The 18,590-nt window shown below is 45.0% G+C and overlaps 1 protein-coding gene and 1 pseudogene across 1 annotated transcript; both read right to left on the reverse strand.

Moving 5' to 3' along the window:
- Positions 1 to 253: 253 nt before the first annotated feature.
- Positions 254 to 15,894, reverse strand: LOC147190230 (L-xylulose reductase-like). The gene is made up of 9 exons (XM_086138437.1): positions 15,855 to 15,894; positions 12,952 to 13,029; positions 10,323 to 10,420; positions 10,081 to 10,235; positions 9,930 to 9,972; positions 9,726 to 9,825; positions 7,099 to 7,163; positions 6,143 to 6,260; positions 254 to 642 (listed from the first exon to the last, which is right to left on the reverse strand). Exons 2-9 carry the CDS (start codon positions 13,001 to 13,003, stop codon positions 539 to 541), a joined length of 735 nt encoding a protein of 244 aa, XP_085994563.1. The 5' UTR covers positions 13,004 to 13,029; positions 15,855 to 15,894; the 3' UTR covers positions 254 to 538.
- Positions 7,257 to 9,303, reverse strand: LOC147190231 (uncharacterized; annotated as a pseudogene).
- Positions 15,895 to 18,590: the final 2,696 nt, after the last annotated feature.

The following is an 18,590-nucleotide window of genomic DNA, read 5'->3' on the forward strand; positions in this document are numbered from 1 at the left end:
TTTTACCACCAATAGTAAATGATCACGGTCATAATCTCAAGAAAATACATTAGTATGTGCAAATTACCGTTGCTAAGTCCACATCGTTTTGTCTTAGGTTCGGCCTAATAAATTGCTTTATTTACGCAAGAAAAAAAATCGAAGCACATCACCAAACAAGACGGTCACAAAAAGTTTTGACTTCCAATAAAAACACGAAATGAACCATAAAATGTATTTATTTGTATTGTTTTGTCATAAGCCATGATAAATGTTGCGATGTTTGGCAACTGTTACAGATTCTCCAGTATCATATCTATAAACACTTACTCTGCACTCACAGTCACTAAATACATTATTTTTCAGTAAAAAGAAACAATTTGGCATGTAGATGTTTCCCCTATTAAAAGTCATTTCGTATTTCGTATTTAAGCATTTTCTAATAACCGTGTCAATCTAGTTTACCCTTCCAAATGCTACCTTAAGAGAGTCTAAATATAATGTTGACGAGACACCAAACAGACGACTGCTGAAGAGTTGATGGTGATGTTGTGCTGGTTTAACAGGCCAGGAACCCCCCGTCCAGTGGGAGGGCCACTCCATTTGTCATTGTGCTCTTATCACTCAGCAGGAACAAAATACTGTTCACCACCTCATCCACCTCTGGACACAAACAGACACACACACATAAAAAAAATGTGGGGTTTCAAGTTTTTTAACTGCATGAAAAAAAATGTGCGTCTGAAAGTACCGATATGGAAGTCAAAACGTAAATTTGCTGGCCTCCATCATAAGGAGGATGCAGGGTTGTGGTGTTTGTTCCCCTCTGTTGGTGAGACACGGCACTCCTACCCTTTTTGTTAACAGTGATCCCTCACTTCTCTCAGTTAATGCGGACCAGAACACCCCCCCCCCCGCGCGCGCGCAAACCCCCCCCCCCCGAAGATCTGCAAAGTAGGAGCTGCCCTGCCCTAGGAACTTTGGTGTCAGGGTTTGTGGGTACCAGCATGTTTAAAATATGTAAAAAGTATTTACTCTTGACATATTTGAGACAGAGACTATAGCAGTACACATATTTACTTAAATCTTTAATTATAAAACCTTATACAGTAATTACCATTCGTCAGCATTGCCTTCAGAGAAGCGAAGAGACTTGCGCTGGTGGCGTAGAAGGCCCTCATTAGCCTCCAGCAAGCTCCTGGCCAGCTATCCCCACGCAGCCAATGTGTTAATAATAAGACATCCATCCATCCATCCATCTTCTACCGCTTATCCGGGGCAGGGTCGCGGGGGCAAAAGCTTTAGCAGGGAAGCCCAGACTTCCCTCTCCCTAGCTACTTCTTCCAGCTCTCCCCGGGGGATTCCGAGGCGTTCCCAGGCCAGCTGGGTGACATAGTCTCACCAGCGTGTCCTGGGTCTTCCTCGGGGTCTCCTCCCGGTGGGACATGCCCGGAACACCTCACCAGGGAGGCGTTCAGGCTTCATCTGGCTCCTCTCAATGTGGAGGAGAAGCGGCTCGACTCTGAGCCCCTCCCGGATGACCGAGCTTCTCACCTTATCTCTGGCGAAAACTCATTTCGGCCGCTTGTATCCGGGATCTCGTTCTTTCGGTCACGACCCATAGCTTGTGACCATAGATGAGGGTTGGAACGTAGATCGACCGGTAAATTGAGAGCTTCGCCCTTTGGCTCAGCTCCTTCTTCACCACGACAGACCGATACAACGTCCGCATCACAGCAGACGCTGCACCGATCCGCCTGTCAATCTCTCGCTCCCTCCTGCCCTCACTCGTGAACAAGACCCCAAGATACTTAAACTCCTCCCCTTGGGGCAAGATCTGCCCCCCGACCCGGAGGGGGCACTCCACCCTTTTCCGACTGAGGACCATGGTTTCAGATTTGGAGGTGCTGATTTTCATCCCAACCGCTTCACACTCGGCTGCGAAACGCTCCAGTGAGAGTTGGAGAGCCCTGTTTGAAGGAGCCAACAGCACCACATCATCTGCAAAAAGCAGGGATGCAATACTGAGGCCCCCAAAACGGACCCCCTCAACGCTTCGGCTGCGCCTAGAAATTCTGTCCATAAAGGTTATGAACAGAATCGGCGACAAAGGGCAGCCTTGGCGGAGTCCTACCCCCACTGGAAACGATTCCGACTTACTGCCGGCAATGCGAACCAAACTCTGACATCGGTGGTATAGTGACCGAACAGCCCGTATCAGGGGGTTCGGTACCCCATACCCACGAAGCACCCCCCACAGAACTCCCCGAGGGACACGGTCAAACGCCTTCTCCAAGTCCACAAAACACATGTAGACTGGTTGGGTGAATTCCCACATACCCTCGAGGACCCTGCTAAGGGTGTAGAGCTGGTCCACTGTTCCACGGCAGTGGCGGTTCGGGGGGGGGGGGGGGCAACGGGGGCCAGTGCCCCTGTAGCACCGATTCTGGCCCCCCCTGTGGCCCCCCCTCCGAGCGCAGATTACGCAGTCGTGCCGAGTCGCCGACGCGAAAGGTGGAACTAAAGTGCGTGATTTAACATTCTAGTCGGACCCTTTAGTGCGCTGCGCCACTTAAAAATGAGCGGGAAAATGAGAAGCAGTCCGCAGAGAAGGAAATTACCACGACACGAGTGCTATTTGCGTGTGTGTGCGTGTGTGCGCGGTGTGTGAGTGTGTGTGTGTGTAACTTTTTTAGTCTCCCTTTTTATTTTAATTTAACAGGATCAATATATAAGACATTGCCTTTTAAAATTTGGATGATTATATGCATGTAAAACATCTAGCTTCAGTGTATTTGCAATTTTTGTCCCCGGCAGGCTGGTACCATATCATCCCCTGGCTTGAATATTCTCAACAGATGGACACGGCGTATTGTTACGCTTGCAGACATTTTAGCCCTCCTAATACTGTTTTTTTCTCATCACTGTAATGTTATGACTACAATTTCAAAGTCTGAAGAAATAAAAAGTCAAATAAGATTTCGAATGTGTCTTTTTAGCCCTGGGTTGAATGTGCCCCCCCATCAAAACCCCTGGCCCCAGCCTGGCCCCCTCAGTGAAATTGATCCAGAACCGCCCCTGTTCCACGGCCGGGACGAAAACCACACTGCTCCTCCTCAATCTGGGGCTCGACTTCCTGACGGACCCTCCTCTCCAGCACCCCTGAATAGACCTTACCAGGGAGGCTGAGGAGTGTGATCCCTCTGTAGTTGGAACACACCCTCCGGTCCCCCTTTTTAAAAAGAGGGACTACCACCCCGGTCTGCCAATCCAGAGGCACTCTCCCCGTTGACCACGCGATGTTGCAGAGGCGTGTCAACCAGGACAGCCCCACAACATCCAGAGCCTTGAGGAACTCCGGGCGGATCTCATCCACCCCTGGGGCCCTGCCACCGAGGAGCTTTTTAACCACATCGGTGACTTCAACCACAGAGATAGGAGAGCCCACCTCAGGGTCCTCAGACTCTGCTTCCTCCAAGGAAGACGTGTTGGTGGAGTTGAGGAGGTCTTCGAAGTACTCTGCCCACCGGTTCACAACGTCCCGAGTCGAAGTCAGCAGTGCCCCATCCCCACTGTACACAGTGTTAGTGGTGCACTGCTTCCCCCTCCTGAGACGTCGGATGGTGGACCAGAATTTCCTCGAAGCCGTCCGGAAGTCGGCTTCCATGGCCTCACCGAACTCTTCCCACGCTCGGGTTTTTGCCTCGGCGACCACCGAAGCTGCGTTCCGCTTGGCCAGTCGATACCCTTCAGCTGCCTCTGGGGTCCCACAGGCCATAAAGGCTCGATAGGACTCCTTCTTCAGCTTGACGGCATCCCTTACTGCTGGTGTCCACCAGCGAATACGGGGGTTGCCGCCACGACAGGCACCAACCACCTTACGTCCACAACTCAGATTGGCCGCCTCAACAATAGAGGCACGGGACATGGTCCACTCGGACTCAATTTCCCCCGCCTCCCCCAGAACATGGGAAAGCTCTGTCGGAGGTGGGAGTTGAAACTCTTTCTGACAGGGGATTCCGCCAGACGCTCCCAACAAACCCTCACAATACGTTTGGGTCTGCCAGGATGGACTGGCATCTTCCCCCACCATCGGAACCTACTCACCACCAGGTGGTGATCAGTTGACAGCTCCGCCCCTCTCTTCACCCGAGTGTCCAAAACATGCGGCCGCAAATCCGATGACACAACCACAAAGTCGATCATCGAACTACGGCCGAGGGTGTCCTGGTGCCAAGTGCACATATGGACACCCTTATGTTTGAACAAGGTGTTCGTTATGGACAGTCCGTGACGAGCACAGAAGTCCAAGAACAAAACACCGCTTGAGTTCTGATCGGGGGGGCCGTTCCTCCCAATCACGCCCCTCCAGGTCTCACTGTCATTGCCCACGTGAGCATTGAAGTCCCCCAGCAGAACAAGGGAGTCCCCAGCAGGAGTACTCTCCAGCACACCCTCCAAGGACTCCAAAAAGGGTGGGTATGCTGAGCTACTGTTTGGTGCATATGCACAAACAACAGTCAGGACCCGTCCCCCCGCCCGAAGGCGGAGGGAGGCAACCCTCTCGTCTACCGGTGTGAACCCCAATGTACAGGCACTGAGCCGGGGGGGGCAATGAGCATGCCCACACCTGCTCTGTGCCTCTCACCGTGAGCAACTCCAGAGTGGAAGAGAGTCCAACCCCTCTCGAGAGAACTGGTACCAGAACCCAGGCTGTGTGTGGAGGCAAGTCCGACAATATCCAGTCGGAACTTCTCTGCCTCACACACCAGCTCGGGCTCCTTCCCTGCCAGAGAGGTGACATTCCATGTCCCAAGAGCTAGCTTCTGCAGCCGAGGATCGGACCGCCAGGGTCCCCGCCTTTGGCTGCCGCCCAGCTCGCATTGCACCCGACCCCTTTGACCCCTCCCACGGGTGGTGAGACCATGAGAAGGGGGACCCACGTTGCCTCTCCGGGCTGAGCCCGGCCGGGCCCCATGGGTGTAGGCCCGGCCACCAGGCGCTCGCCAACGAGCCCCACTTCCAGGCCTGGCTCCAGAGGGGGGCCCCGCTGACCCGCGTCCGGGCAAGGGAAACTGAGTGCCATTGATTTTATTTATCATAAGGGGTTTTATGAGTCGTCCTTTGTCTGGTCCCTCACCTAGGACCTGTTTGCCATGGGTGACCCTGCCAGGGGCATAAAGCCCCAGGCAACTTAGCTCCTAGGATCATTGGGACACACAAACCCCTCCACCACGGTAAGGTGACGGCTCACGGAGGGGAATATATCATAATAAGACAATTAATCGGGTCACAGGGTCATGTTACGACGGCGTGACATCATGGCCGTAAAGTGGACGGTTGCCGAAAAGTGTTGATATAAAAGGTGGCTACTGACAATAAACGGCAGTGAGCACCGTCAGTCTCCACGTGTTTTATTGAACATAACAAGGAGGCAAAGAGAGACGGTGGTGCTGCTGCTTTCGGGCAGGCCAACACCCGTCCCCTCTTTCTCTCTCTCTGACGCGCATGTAGAAGCAACAGAAGAGACAGTATGCCAGACAGTCACCAGCGTGATGAGACTGAAGGTGCTGGGCGGGGCTGTGAAGACGCGGAGCCAATCAGCTCATGGGATAAATCCAATCGGTGCTGTCATTGGCCGATGTCGCACCCGGAACCAACCTTGAATGAGTGTCCGCTGGATTTACAGTACAGGCATGTACAAAACCTCCGAGTCATTCAGCCTTTTTTTTCTGAATACAGTACTTTGGAAAAATCCACGATACACTGAAACCGCGATAAGTGAACCGCTAAGTAGCGAGGGATCACTGTAATTGATTTTTTTTGTTTGTTTTTTGGGCTGGCATAGCAAACTATGTGGTTGATAATGTTAAAATGTCTACACACCCCCTGTTCAAATGCGAGGTTATTATCATACAAAGAGATCAAGTTAAATCATTTCAAACGTTGTTCACCTTTGATGTGACCTACAAGCTGTACTACTTACTTGACAATTGCTTTCAAATCAAATCGGCGATGGTTGTAAAAATTAACAACCGAGATAATGTGATGGGGGGGAAAAAAACATGCTTTCAGATGTACGATATTATAGAACATTAACGTTGAACAAGCAGAGGCTAATTGCGATCAAGGCAAAGGAGCAGTCAAGACTGCCGACTCCAACCTGCAAAACGGCCCAGCGGGATGCGGGATATCATGGTCTTCGCTTTCTCCGACTCGCTCCAACCTCGACGGCCCCTTTCCGTCAACACCACGGTGGGGTTCACGCTGTTCACGCGAATCTGACAACAAAGGCCAGACGGGACATTCGGTAAGACTTCATAATAACAGCGATAAAGTGTATATAATACAACCGTACTACGATGCAAGTCAGGTACAATGACCCCTCGTCCACCAATCATTTGTTGTGCAAGAAAGGGTTATTATTATTCCACTGGAAGTGTCATCACAATAGTTTAATTGGAAATGAATCGTATTTTGTTTCAACTTCAAGGCAAAGAGGACATCTTTTATTTGTTTTATGTACATTATTTATTCACGTTGTGAAATATTTATTTTGTACAATTAAGTTTCGTTATTTTGATTTTATTGCTATGATCGCGAGACTTGCGCTGTGGTAAGGTGGTTTTGCCCAGACACGTGCAGACACTTGAACGCAAGACATACGAAGAGCAGCAGCTACAAGGACTGTTCACTCGCTGTTGAAGGTATTTGTGATTTATTTGGTTGTGTATATGAAACTAAATGCAAGACCTGATTGTAATTGTTATATTTTGTCATGTAGAACCCGAAAGTGTATTTTTTTTGTTTGCCCAAGACCTCCGAAGTGGCAGGCGGCAATGAGGTTAGCTTTAGCCCACATTTTTGTATTAGCCTCATTTGTTGTATCTCTATTATAAATTGCTGAATGTATTTTACCAACAGTTTTCGCGGTGTTGGCTGTACAAAGGCAACCCTAGACACAATTAAACACCCGTCATTTGGAAACCGTGCCCTCGTTTTGTTACTTAGGAGCTACATCCACCTAATAACAAAGAAATAGTGGTTGCGGAAGAAAGTCAACATTTCTATTGTGGAAAATACGGTAAATGCTACTATGCATCCGATAACGCAGAGTACCTGATGGGGTCCCAGCTCCAGAGCCATGACTTTGGTCAACATGTCCAGTGCTCCTTTCGTGGCACCTGAAAGGTGTATCAAATACAAGATGAATCAAGAGACATTGTGCTCTTTCTTAGCTGCTTCTTCTTCTTCTTCTCCTTTTGGCTTGTCCCTTTTCAGGGGTTGCCACAGCGAGTCATTAATTTCCATCTTTCCCTGTTCTCTGCATCCTCTACTCTGACTCCAACTACCTGCGTGTCTTCCCTCACAGCATCCATGAATCTCCTCTTTGGCCTTCCTCTCTGTCTCCTAACTGGGAGCTCCATCTCTAACATTCTCCTACCAATGTATCCATGTCTCTCTTCTGTACATGTCCAAACCATCTCAGTCTGGCCTCTCTCACTTTTTCTCCAAACGTTCCTGTCTGAGTTGTCCCTCTGATGACCTCATTTCTGATCCTGTCCATCCTTGCCACTCCTAAGGAGAATCTCAGCATCTTTAACTCAGCCACCTTGAACACTGCCTCCTGTCTTTTGCCAATTGCTAGTGTCTCGAGACCGTATATCATGGCTGGTCTCACAACTGTTCTGTAAACTTTTCCCTTCACCTTAGCTGACACTCTTCTATCACAAATCACTCCTGACACTTTTCTCCAGCTGTTCCATCCTGCCTGCACTCTATTCTTCACTTCTCTTCCACAGTCTCCGCTGCTCTGCACTGTTGATCCTCGGTACTTAAATTCCTGTACCTTCGCCACCTCTGCTCCCTGTAACCTCACCGTTCCACTGCTCTCCCTTTCATTAATGCACATGTACTCTGTCTTACTACGACTGACCTTCATTCCTCTTCTCTCTAGTGCAAACCTCCACCTTTCTAGGTTTTCTTGTAGCTGCTGCCTACTCTCAGGGCGACTCCTGTCTGACCTCATCTGTCAATCTATCCATCACCATAGCAAACAAGAAGGGGCTCAGGGCCGATCCTTGATGCAGTCCTACCTCCACTTTGAAGTCTTCTGTCCATCCAACTGCACACCTCACCACTGTTGTACTATTCTCATACATGTCCTGAACCAACCTAACGTACTTCTCTGCAACCCCTGACTTCCTCATACAGAACCACAATTCCTCTCTTGGCACCGTCATAAGCCTTCTCTAAATCTACAAATTCGCAGTGCAGCTCCTTCCTGCCTTCCCTGTACTTCTCCATCAGCATCCTCAGGGCAAATATTGCATCTGTGGTGCTCTTCCTCGGCATGAAACCATACCGCTGTTCACAAATCTCCACTTCCTGTCTCAACCTGGCTTCAACTACTCTGTCCCAAACCTTCATCGTATGGCTCATCAACTTTATCCCCCTGTAGTTGCTACAACTCTGTACATCTCCCTTCTAATAAATTGATACCAGGACACTCTTCCTCCACTCATCAGGAATCTTGTTTGTGTCTAATATTCTATTAAACAACCTAGTCAGAAAATCAACCGACACTTCCATACCGCCACTGGTATGTCATCTGGACGAACCGCCTTACCACTCTTCATCCTTTTTAATGCTTTCCTGACTTCATTCTTTCTAACCTGATCGACCTTCTTCTTCATCCTCTCTGGCTCTTCATTCCTACGTTCCCTATTGTTTTCCTCATTTAACAACTCGTCAAAGTATTCTTTCCATCTCCTCAACACACTTTCCTCACTCGTAATGACATTTCCCTCTCTGTCTTTAGTCAACCTCACCTGCTGTACATCCTTCCCAGCCTGATTTCTCTGTCTCGCCAACCTGTACAATTCTTTTTCACCTTCCCTTTGTGTCTAACCTCTCGTATAACTCCTCATATGCCTTCCGTTTGGCCTTGGACACTTCTCTCTTCACTCCCCTTGTTATCTTTTTGTACTCTAGCCTGTTCTCTTCTGTTCTCTCACTATCCCATCTCTTCTTCGCTAATTTCTTCCTCTGTACACTTTCCTGAACCTCAACATTCCACCACCAGGTCTCTTTGTCCATCTTTTTCTGTCGTGAGGCCACACCGAGCACCTTCTTGCCCGTCTCCCTAATCACTGCTGCAGTAGTCTCCCAATCATCTGGGAAATCCTCAACGCTGTCCAGGACTGCCCTTACCTCCTTCCTAAATTCTTCACAACAGTCCTCTTTCCTCAATTTCCACCATTTTATTTTCTTCTCTGTCTTCACCCTCTTTCTGTTCCTCACCTCCATTGTCAGCTTGCACACGACTATCCATGCTGTTTGGCTACACTCTCTCTTGTAACCACCTTACAGTCGTTAACCTCCCTCAGATTACCTCTTCTGCATAGGATATAATCTATCTGTGTGGACCTGCCTCCACTCTTGTAAATTATCAGGTGTTCTTCTCTCTTTTGGAAATAGGTGTTTACAACGGCCATTTCCAGTCTTTTGGCAAAGTCTACCAGTGCCTGTCCTTCCAAGTTCCTATCTCGAAGGCCAAACTTGCCCATCACTTCCTCATCACCTCTGTTACCTTCCCCTACATGACGATTTAAGTCTGCTCCAATCACTTCTCTCTCTCCCCTGGGAATGCTCTCTGTCACTCTATCCTTGCTGTCTGTCACTTGCTCTTTCTTAGCAACAATTAAAAAGTCAGTTCTACTAATATGGACCTTTGGTTTACTCACAGTAGACAGTATGGTTTTTGAGGGCACACTGTGACGCCTGGCTAGACACATTGACGATGGAGCCTCCTGATCTTCTGGCTATCATCCCACGTGCCACGACCTGCCACACACATACGGTAGCCTTCTTATATTCGGTGGAAACGGTTTGGAGTAAAAGAAGCTCCTCAACATGCTGCTCAAAAACAGTCAATTCTTCATTTATACCTGGGAGACATGCAGCACTGCTTTCACATTCACAGTGAAGGACCTAGGAAGAAGACACTTCATTGACTTACTTGGCCACATTTTCACTTTCCAATTTCAGTTGGAGTTATTTTGTTAGTTTCATGATAACCTTGTTCACGAATTGACTTACTGGTCAAATTGGTCAGGTGTGACCTCAAGAAATGGCTGGAGTGTGACACATGCAGCATTATTGATGAGTAGATCAATGGGACCGATGTTTTTGAGGGCGGCATCTGTGGCCCCCCAGTCTGCCAAGTCGACACGCACAGGGACGATGGATGGACACTATGGCAACACACCAGAAAAGAGACACATGGATGCAGGAGGAAAAAAAAGTAAACTGGAATACTTTGAATACTACTAATCCTGTACCTCGTGCACCAGACTGTCCAGGTCGGACTGCGTCCGGGTGACCGCTGTGACAATTGCACCATAACGCGCCAGCGACAAAGCCATGGCCCGGCCAATCCCTGAGGGACAGTACATACAAAATCTATGGGAGTGTGAATTAATACAACAAAAACAAATTGTTGAATGTTTAGGACCACACAGTCCCCAAAATAATCGAAAAGCGATGATAATGTAAATATGACCACTTAATCATATATTCAAAATAGGGACTCATTGTTAGGATTTTTTTATATTAAAATGTGTTAATATAACCCTAGTATTGTAATGTAAATTTACAGATTCACGCATCCATTTTCTATACCTCTTAGCGGAGCCCAGATATGAACTCATGACCTCTGAACTTAGACGGAAGTCGTGTATCAGGTGTCTCCTGATGTATATCCAGTATATCCCATATAACGTTGGGTTATTTACAATGATGTATATAACCCAACGTAAAATGTAACGCAAACTACTGTTCCGGCTTAAACAATAACTGTCAGAACCAGGCTTGGACACAGACAGGACATAGTTGCATCGTTCAAAGTGAAAAAGATTTATTTGAGGATCAGCCACTGACAACTCGAAACGGCAAGGCTGTGGAAACAGCGCAAGGACTGATCAGATCTGTGGCGAGAGGCTGGAGTGGATGCGCAACTCTTCTCAAGTGTATTTATAGAGCACTTTAAAATAACCACCGCTGTATACAAAGTGCTGTACGTGGAGCAAATATCATATATACAACAATATATACAAGAAGACAAGAACGAAACACACTGGCACAGGACAAAGGGAGACAAGAACCATTTAACCCTTTGATGCACAACATAACCACACCCCCTCTAATGCATAACATCGGTCAAAAATGACCCGCATTCATTTTCCAGGTTATTTCATGCTGGGTGAGTATTTTTTTGTTCTATCTTTTGAAATCAATTAATTTTATCATCAGATATTCCAAGGGGTCTTTAGATACCTTGTTTTTGATTACCACCGATCATTATTTATATTCTTCTTTTCATACTTAATGTCATAATAAAAAAACTATTTTTGTTCATAAAGTTTACACACATGGGTCAGGATTTACCCATTCATCCAAGTGTGACTAAATGACTCAAAACTATAATCATAATTTGCTTCAAGTCATTATTTTAGCAGTGAAGGGGGCCAAACATTTGTGTTTCATATTTGCAATGTGTTTATTTGTCATTTTGTCACATAGCTTTGATAACAGAGAACACAACTATTGAGTTGAGCTGTATCCATCGTTTAACAACTTTGTCAACTGGCTGCATTGCATGTTATTCGATTCTGCCTATAAACAAATCAAATAAAAAACAAAATACATTTTGATGTAGGCATTGTGCTAAAACTTACTTTCGCCATTGTCCTGTATATTCGCTGATCTGTCTGATTCCACAGCACAATTGTTGGGTGACATTCTCTCCTAAATTTCTCACCAAATATTTTTTCAGGCAACGTTAGAGGAATTGAAAAACAATACTTACCTGTCTTAGAGATGGGCAAAGGGACTTGTGCAGAGCTGTGAAATGTCTTTTCTCTCCAAATGCAATAGCTAGTAAATCAATGGGTCATTTTAGACCATTGTTGTGCATTAGCAGGGTAGTGATATAAAAATGTTCTTTATTCAAAAAGTAAGAAAGGAAAATATAAAATAATTGTGTCTGAGGGTCAAAAACAAGTTAATTGAGGAACACCTTGAAGACTGATTGATAAAATTAATTTACAACAAAGATATTGAAAATCAAAACTCAGCCGGGTCACTTATGAGTATGACCCATGTTGCGTATTAAAGGGTTAAACACAAGGTAAGGGGTCAACAGGTGGAAACAATCACAGTGGGGTTGACAATCAGGCTGGCACAAGAGGAAGGGTAAGTGACCTGAAACGGGAGGAGAATTAGTCTTTCAAAATAAAGCAGGAGGTGAGACGACAAACACAAACGACCCTCATCGCGGTGTGACAAAAATTGAATTCAGGGATGAATGTCATTTTAAACACAGATCCAGCCATTATCTGAACCGTTTTATCTTCACTTGGGTCACAGGCACAAATGAATAATCAATTCATTTGACATGAATTCGTATCATTTTGGGAAAAAAGTGCAAACAAAATACACACCTGCAGTCTGTCAACAAAGTCTTCCCTTCAGGAAGGCGTTACATTTTCTCGTAAGAAAGACAAATTTGGCATGACGATTTATATAACCTAATCTGCAAAAACTTCACCAAGAAACGATAATTGTATTATTGTTGCACAGTCTCGCTATACAATAAAATTCTCCAAACGAACAAGAGTTAATTATATATGATCAAAATGCACCAGAGTTGTTTGAAAAGGTAAAAAGGAACCAATGAGTACTGTCATACCGTTATTTGAACATCGTACCAATATATTTTTGCATACATTTATGTAAGAGTAGCACGGATTACATTGAAATATATTTTACTTAGTAGAGAAGCCTATAGTATTTTATTACAGATGAGGGGGTTGAACACGTTGATCGTGGTGTTCAAGTCCATCCAGTGGGGACGCTAAACACCACGATAGCCGCAAGGAGAGTCTTTTTTTTTTTGCGTTTTGCGTTTACCTTTTCCTGCTCCGGTGACCAGAGCGTGTTTGCCTTCAAATGAAATCTCCATGCCGAAACAAGTCCAAATAAAATCAACTGCAAATGAGAGCAGAACATGTCATTCTTTCGGCCGGACAGAAGCGACAAGTTGGACTATAACGTGATGATACGCGACGAAAACTGCAAAATCGCTCCCTTAAATGCTCATTTCAACAGAGAATATGTGTGTTTTATGGATGTCTGAAAATGTAAGAGTTATAGCGCTCACCAAAGTTGTGCAAACACAAAAGAGGCTGGCCTGTAACGCAGTTGTCAGGAAGAGGCGTCACACGGTTCCGTTTGGCTACCAAATTTAAAGTTTAAACGTAATGGTCAAAGTGAGCTTGAACCTACTCGCACAGTCATCGACAACCCACCAAGTTATTTTGTTTATTTGCCACGTGCAGATTTTGATAAATTTCAACAGAGCTATCTCATCTAGTTTATTACCCTCACTGAAACATGAGGTTTGATACAACATGTGTGACGGGGGTCACAACTGCGACTGTCTTGAGCTCCACATCGCTGCCGCCTCGATAATACCAGACGCATGGATTGTGCAGATGTTGAAAATTGACTTTTCTGAAAATTCCGGAAAAAATCTCTCTCTCTATACACACACACACACACACACGCGCGCACACACACGCACGCACACACACGCGCGCGCACACACACACACACACACGCATGCGCACACGCACACACACGCAAATAGCACCATGTCGTGGTAATTTCCTTCTCTGCGGACTGCTTCTCATTTTCCCGCTCATTTTTAAATGGCGCAGCGCACTAAAGGGTCCGACTAGAATGGTAAATCACGTACTTTGGTTCCACCTTTCGCGTTGGCGACTCGGCACGACTGCGTAATCTGCGCTCGGAGGGGGGGCTACAGGGGGGGCCAGAATCGGTGCTACAGGGGCACTGGCCCCCCCCCCCCCCCCAGAACCGCCACTTCCGGACCATAACTGAAGTGGCCGATCTCAAGAAGTCCTATCAGTGGCTAGAGAGGGCTGGCCTGAAGGACAGCACAGAGGCACTCATCCTGGCTGCTCAGGAGCAGGCCCTGAGCACCAGAGCCATTGAGGCCCAGATATACCACACCAGACAAGACCCAAGGTGTAGGTTGTGCAAAGAGGCACCTGAGACGATCCAACACATAACTGCAGGGTGTAAGATGCTGGCAGGGAAAGCCTACATGGAACGCCATAACCAGGTGGCTGGCATAGTCTACCGAAACATCTGTGGAGTATGGACTGGAAACCCCAAGGTCAAAATGGGAAACACCTCCGAAGGTGGTGGAGAATGACAGAGCGAAGATCCTGTGGGACTTCCACATCCAGACTGACAAGATGGTAATGGCGAACCAACCAGATATCGTGATCATAGATAAAGGGCAGAGGAAAGCAGTTGTAGTGGATGTAACGGACACCACCCGAGGGATGAGATGAGGATTTTTTTTTTTGTATATATGTACACACACACACACACACACGCACACACACACACAACTGTCTTGTCCACAGTGTCTTTTATTCGTTTCACTGGGGTTTAGCAAGTGTGTTTATAAAAAGATGAAAATCTCTTTACTAGTGTTAGTGTCTGTTAGAGCCATAAGGAAAATTTGGTTAAATTATATATGTAGCTTTTTGAATAATTAGAATTTAATAGATGCAAGCAGTTTGGTTTATATTTGATATTTTATTTAGAACAAATTCATTAAGAATATCGATAAACAAAGTATCTGGGCTCCATTGGTTGTCCTGTATTTAGTCTGTTAAGAGGCTAGATTTATGTAAGCTTTATTAGGAAGACAGTAGGGCATGGAGCAGCACCTTTTTTTGACCGTACTTCATGTGAACTGATTTCGTATTTCGTTTAAGTGTATTGTAGAAGTTTTCTTTTTTCATTTTGATAAAGCCTTAATTTGTGTTCAAGAAAATAAAGCAAATCTTTTTTTTTGGATCAACGATGGCGGCCTCATGTTTTCCTTGTCGTCGTCGTGGAAAGGAAAGGCCCGTCGACGAAAAGCACGAGTCAGAAACCTACATGCCCTGCTGACGTAGCAACAAAAGGATACTAAGTTGCCGCTACAGTGTCTCAACATGGCTACGCTCGTGAAAGCAAAACAACGAACTCAAACGCGTCTTCGTTCAATGTTGTCAACTAATATCCGGATTAATTTTAGGCAAATTTTCCTCAATTCTCCAGAGAAATTTGAAAAACCCGGAATTCCGGGAAAATCCGGAGGACTTTCATCTCTGATTGTGGCTTTTTCTTTCTTTTATTAACCTGCAACACAGTGTGGCTGAAGTTATGGTCAAGTCGCATTCGGTCATTGGTATGACCAGCGACTTCCATGGAGCTCTGACTTAACAAAACATCGTCCATAACAAGACAAAATGCACAACAAAATCCTGTCCACAACATGGGTGATCGTATAACTATTTACAGAATTTACAGGGTGTCAATAAACGCATCACACGCAGCAGAAACAGCTGCGCAATGAACAATAATGTCGACTGTGACAAACTGCGGACACACGCCAGTAACACAAACGGCCAAATGAAAACGACACGGGCAACTATATCCAGTAAAACTGAAAAGAAACAAACATCGCCTGCAACACAGTGTGCTGGAGTTATGGTCAAGTCGCATTCGGTCGTTGGTATGACTGCGCAACAGAAAAACAATTTCAAATCAACTGAACCAGTAAAAACTTTCACTCAGCAGAACGAAAATTAAATAATACAAAAAGCAATGTGGACTCAGAACAAATCAGAGAACTAATTAAACACACAGCACAGTAGAAAAAGAAAACAAAGTGAGATATTGTCAAAAAATTACAAATGAATCTGGAACATCAACGACATGCGACTTACCCCGCCACTTCCCTGTAGCTCTGACTGAGCTACGGCGGGAAGCTGGTGCCATACTGTGCGCTGTTGCGCACTTCAGTCGTTATTTAACAAGCATATACATCATTCAGTGACAGAACAGATACACGCCTCTGGAAACGACACTAACGATACCCCTCGGCAAAATGATGCGGTTTTACCACCAATGGTAAATTATCACGATCATAATCTTAAAAAATGACATTAGTATGTGCAAATTACCGTTGCTAAGTCCACACCGCTGCGATTGGCGGGCAACCGGTTGCGGGTGTCCCCCGCCTACTACCCGAAGACGGCTGGGATAGGCTCCAGCACCCCCCGCCACCCTAGTGAGGATTAAGCGGTTCGGAAAATGGATGGATGGAAGTCCACACCGCTTTGTCTTAGGTTCAGCCATTTATTGCTTTATTTTCACAAGAAAAAAAAAATCAAAGCACATCACCAAACAAGACGGTCACAAAAAGTTTGACCTCCAATAAAAACACGTAATAAACAAATTATTTATTATTTATTGTTTTTGTCATAGGCTATGATAAACGTTGCGATGTTTGGCAACTGTAACAGATTCTCCAGTATCTATTAACACTTACTCTACATTGACAGTCACTAAAAATACATACATAACAATTTGGCATGTGGATGTTTCCCCTATTAAAAGTCATTTCGTATTTCGTATTTAAGCATTTTCTAATAACCGTGTCAATCTAGTTTACCCTTCCAAATGCTACCTTTAGAGAGTCGGTCATTTTTGGTGACGTGGTCATATGCCTCTTGAGAAATTAAGAACATCGAGTCTTGAAACATGACACTTTTTTTTTAAATCAAACAACACTGCATCAATGACAAGACTTCACATCACAGTCCCACGCGCTGACCTGCAGTGACGCGTTTTAATTTGCTATTCTAGGCTTGTATACAAAGAACTAGCGAAAAATTATTCAACTGAAATAAACAAGTAGAAATTTAAAATTTACCGGAGCTGTCTTACCGGAGCTGTCAAGCCTGATCACCAAATATACAATGCAAATGTGTCCTCACCTGGCCAATAAATTTGTATAAACTCAGATTGGTATGTTTGGAAAATTTGCATTAATGGAAAAAATATTAAATCTTTGACAAGGCTGATCTTTAATTCAATTTCTAACTTCAAAAACCATCACTTTTATCTCAAACTGGATTTTTGACAAATTGTACAGAGAAAACATGAAGCAGCTAACGCTGCATCAATGAGCATACCACACAATGTAAATTTAGCATCTATTTTTCACAATAAAGTCGAACTGCCAAAATTGATCCAACTTCATGAAAATATTGTTGACATTGTTCAGTCGAATCTGTTAAATACAACATCCAAACGGTTTAAAAAAAACAACCCCCCCCCCCCATCCAGGTTATTTATCATTTACATTTTAAAAGGACTATGTACATTTACACAAACTTGGACTTTGAACCCGTTAACGTACGTAGTTGGGGAATCACTTTGGAAAAGATCATCCGACGACATACTGTACGTGCACCGTGCAAAAACAATAAATGTGGCTCTGTAACACAAATGCCAAAGTTACAACTGGAGGACATTTATGTAGATGTGTCACATAAAAACAAACAAACAAAAAAAAAAACACCAAAACACAAAAGTTTGCACGTTTTGCTGTCATTGGATCGTAAACCCCCCCGCCCCAAAGTAATTCATTGTACACATGCAAAGTACCTCATCGTTTCATTCTTGAGTTATCTTCCTTCATTCCCATGTCTTTTTAGCAATTTATTCAAATACTGTAAATATGACTACGTATTTTCAAATACTGTAGTTAAACAGTATAAAGGCAAAAGGTGTACATTGAGGAAAAGTCGTACATTTTCACATTAATGTTCACGTCAATCATGGTCTTTTTCCATCTGCGTTTGAAATGTCCTTTGAACAGCTTGTGTTATTTGGTTGCGTCAGTGTGATGTCGCATCCAGCTTCACTTGCGTTATTGCGGCTACTGTGTTTGCAAATATAATGAGGCTCATTTGAATGTGATTTGTGTTTGTGTTGCATAACTGCTGAAAATTACTTTAGTGATTAATTAGCGATTAACTTTGGTTCTTGATTATGTACACAATGCCTTTGTGATGATTCTTCGTAGCACACTACAGTAAATACACCAAGTACAACATTCTTGACGTTGCAACTCTGAACATTAAACCCTCGCACGCCCCCATGTTAATCTGCTCATATGTACACACGTATTAACCTCAATTCCAATGAAGTTGGGACATTGCGTATAACATAAATAAATACGGAATGCAATGATTTGCAAATCCATTTCAATCTAGAATCAAACTGATATACTCTATTGTGCAAATATGTAATTGACTCATTTTGAATTTGATGCTTGCAACATATTCCAAAAAAGCTGGGAGTATTTGGCAACTGACGACAGGAATCGTTGACGCTTTGTCGTTGGAATTCTTCCCCATTTTTTTCTTGATGTAAAACCTCAGTTGCTCAACAGGCTGAGGTGTACGTTGTCGCATTTTTGCGCTTCATAAAGCGCAGATATTTTCAGTACGTGGAGAGTTGTGGACTGCTGGCAGGCTGGTCTAGTACTCACTGGTCTACTACCAAGCCGAGTTGTTGTAATACGTGCAGAATGTGGGTTGGCATCGTCTTGCTGAAATAACCAGAGCACTCTCTGAAAATGACATTGGTTTTATGGAATCGGGTGTTGCTTC

This window comes from Hippocampus guttulatus, chromosome 19 (genome assembly GCF_054856545.1).
Source record: "Hippocampus guttulatus isolate MCC_2025c chromosome 19, RoL_Hgut_1.0, whole genome shotgun sequence".
Classification (NCBI taxonomy): Eukaryota; Metazoa; Chordata; class Actinopteri; order Syngnathiformes; family Syngnathidae; genus Hippocampus; species Hippocampus guttulatus.

Excerpts from the sequence above, each read along its gene's own strand:
- LOC147190230 (XM_086138437.1), bottom strand. The coding sequence starts at position 13,003 with ATGGAGATTTCATTTGAAGGCAAACACGCTCTGGTCACCGGAGCAGGA. Across the intron at positions 10,421-12,951 it reads GGTCACCGGAGCAGGAAAAG|GGATTGGCCGGGCCATGGCT; the intron begins GTAAACGCAAAA and ends ACTGTCCCTCAG. Across the intron at positions 643-6,142 it reads CCCGCTGGGCCGTTTTGCAG|AGGTGGATGAGGTGGTGAAC; the intron begins GTTGGAGTCGGC and ends GTTTGTGTCCAG.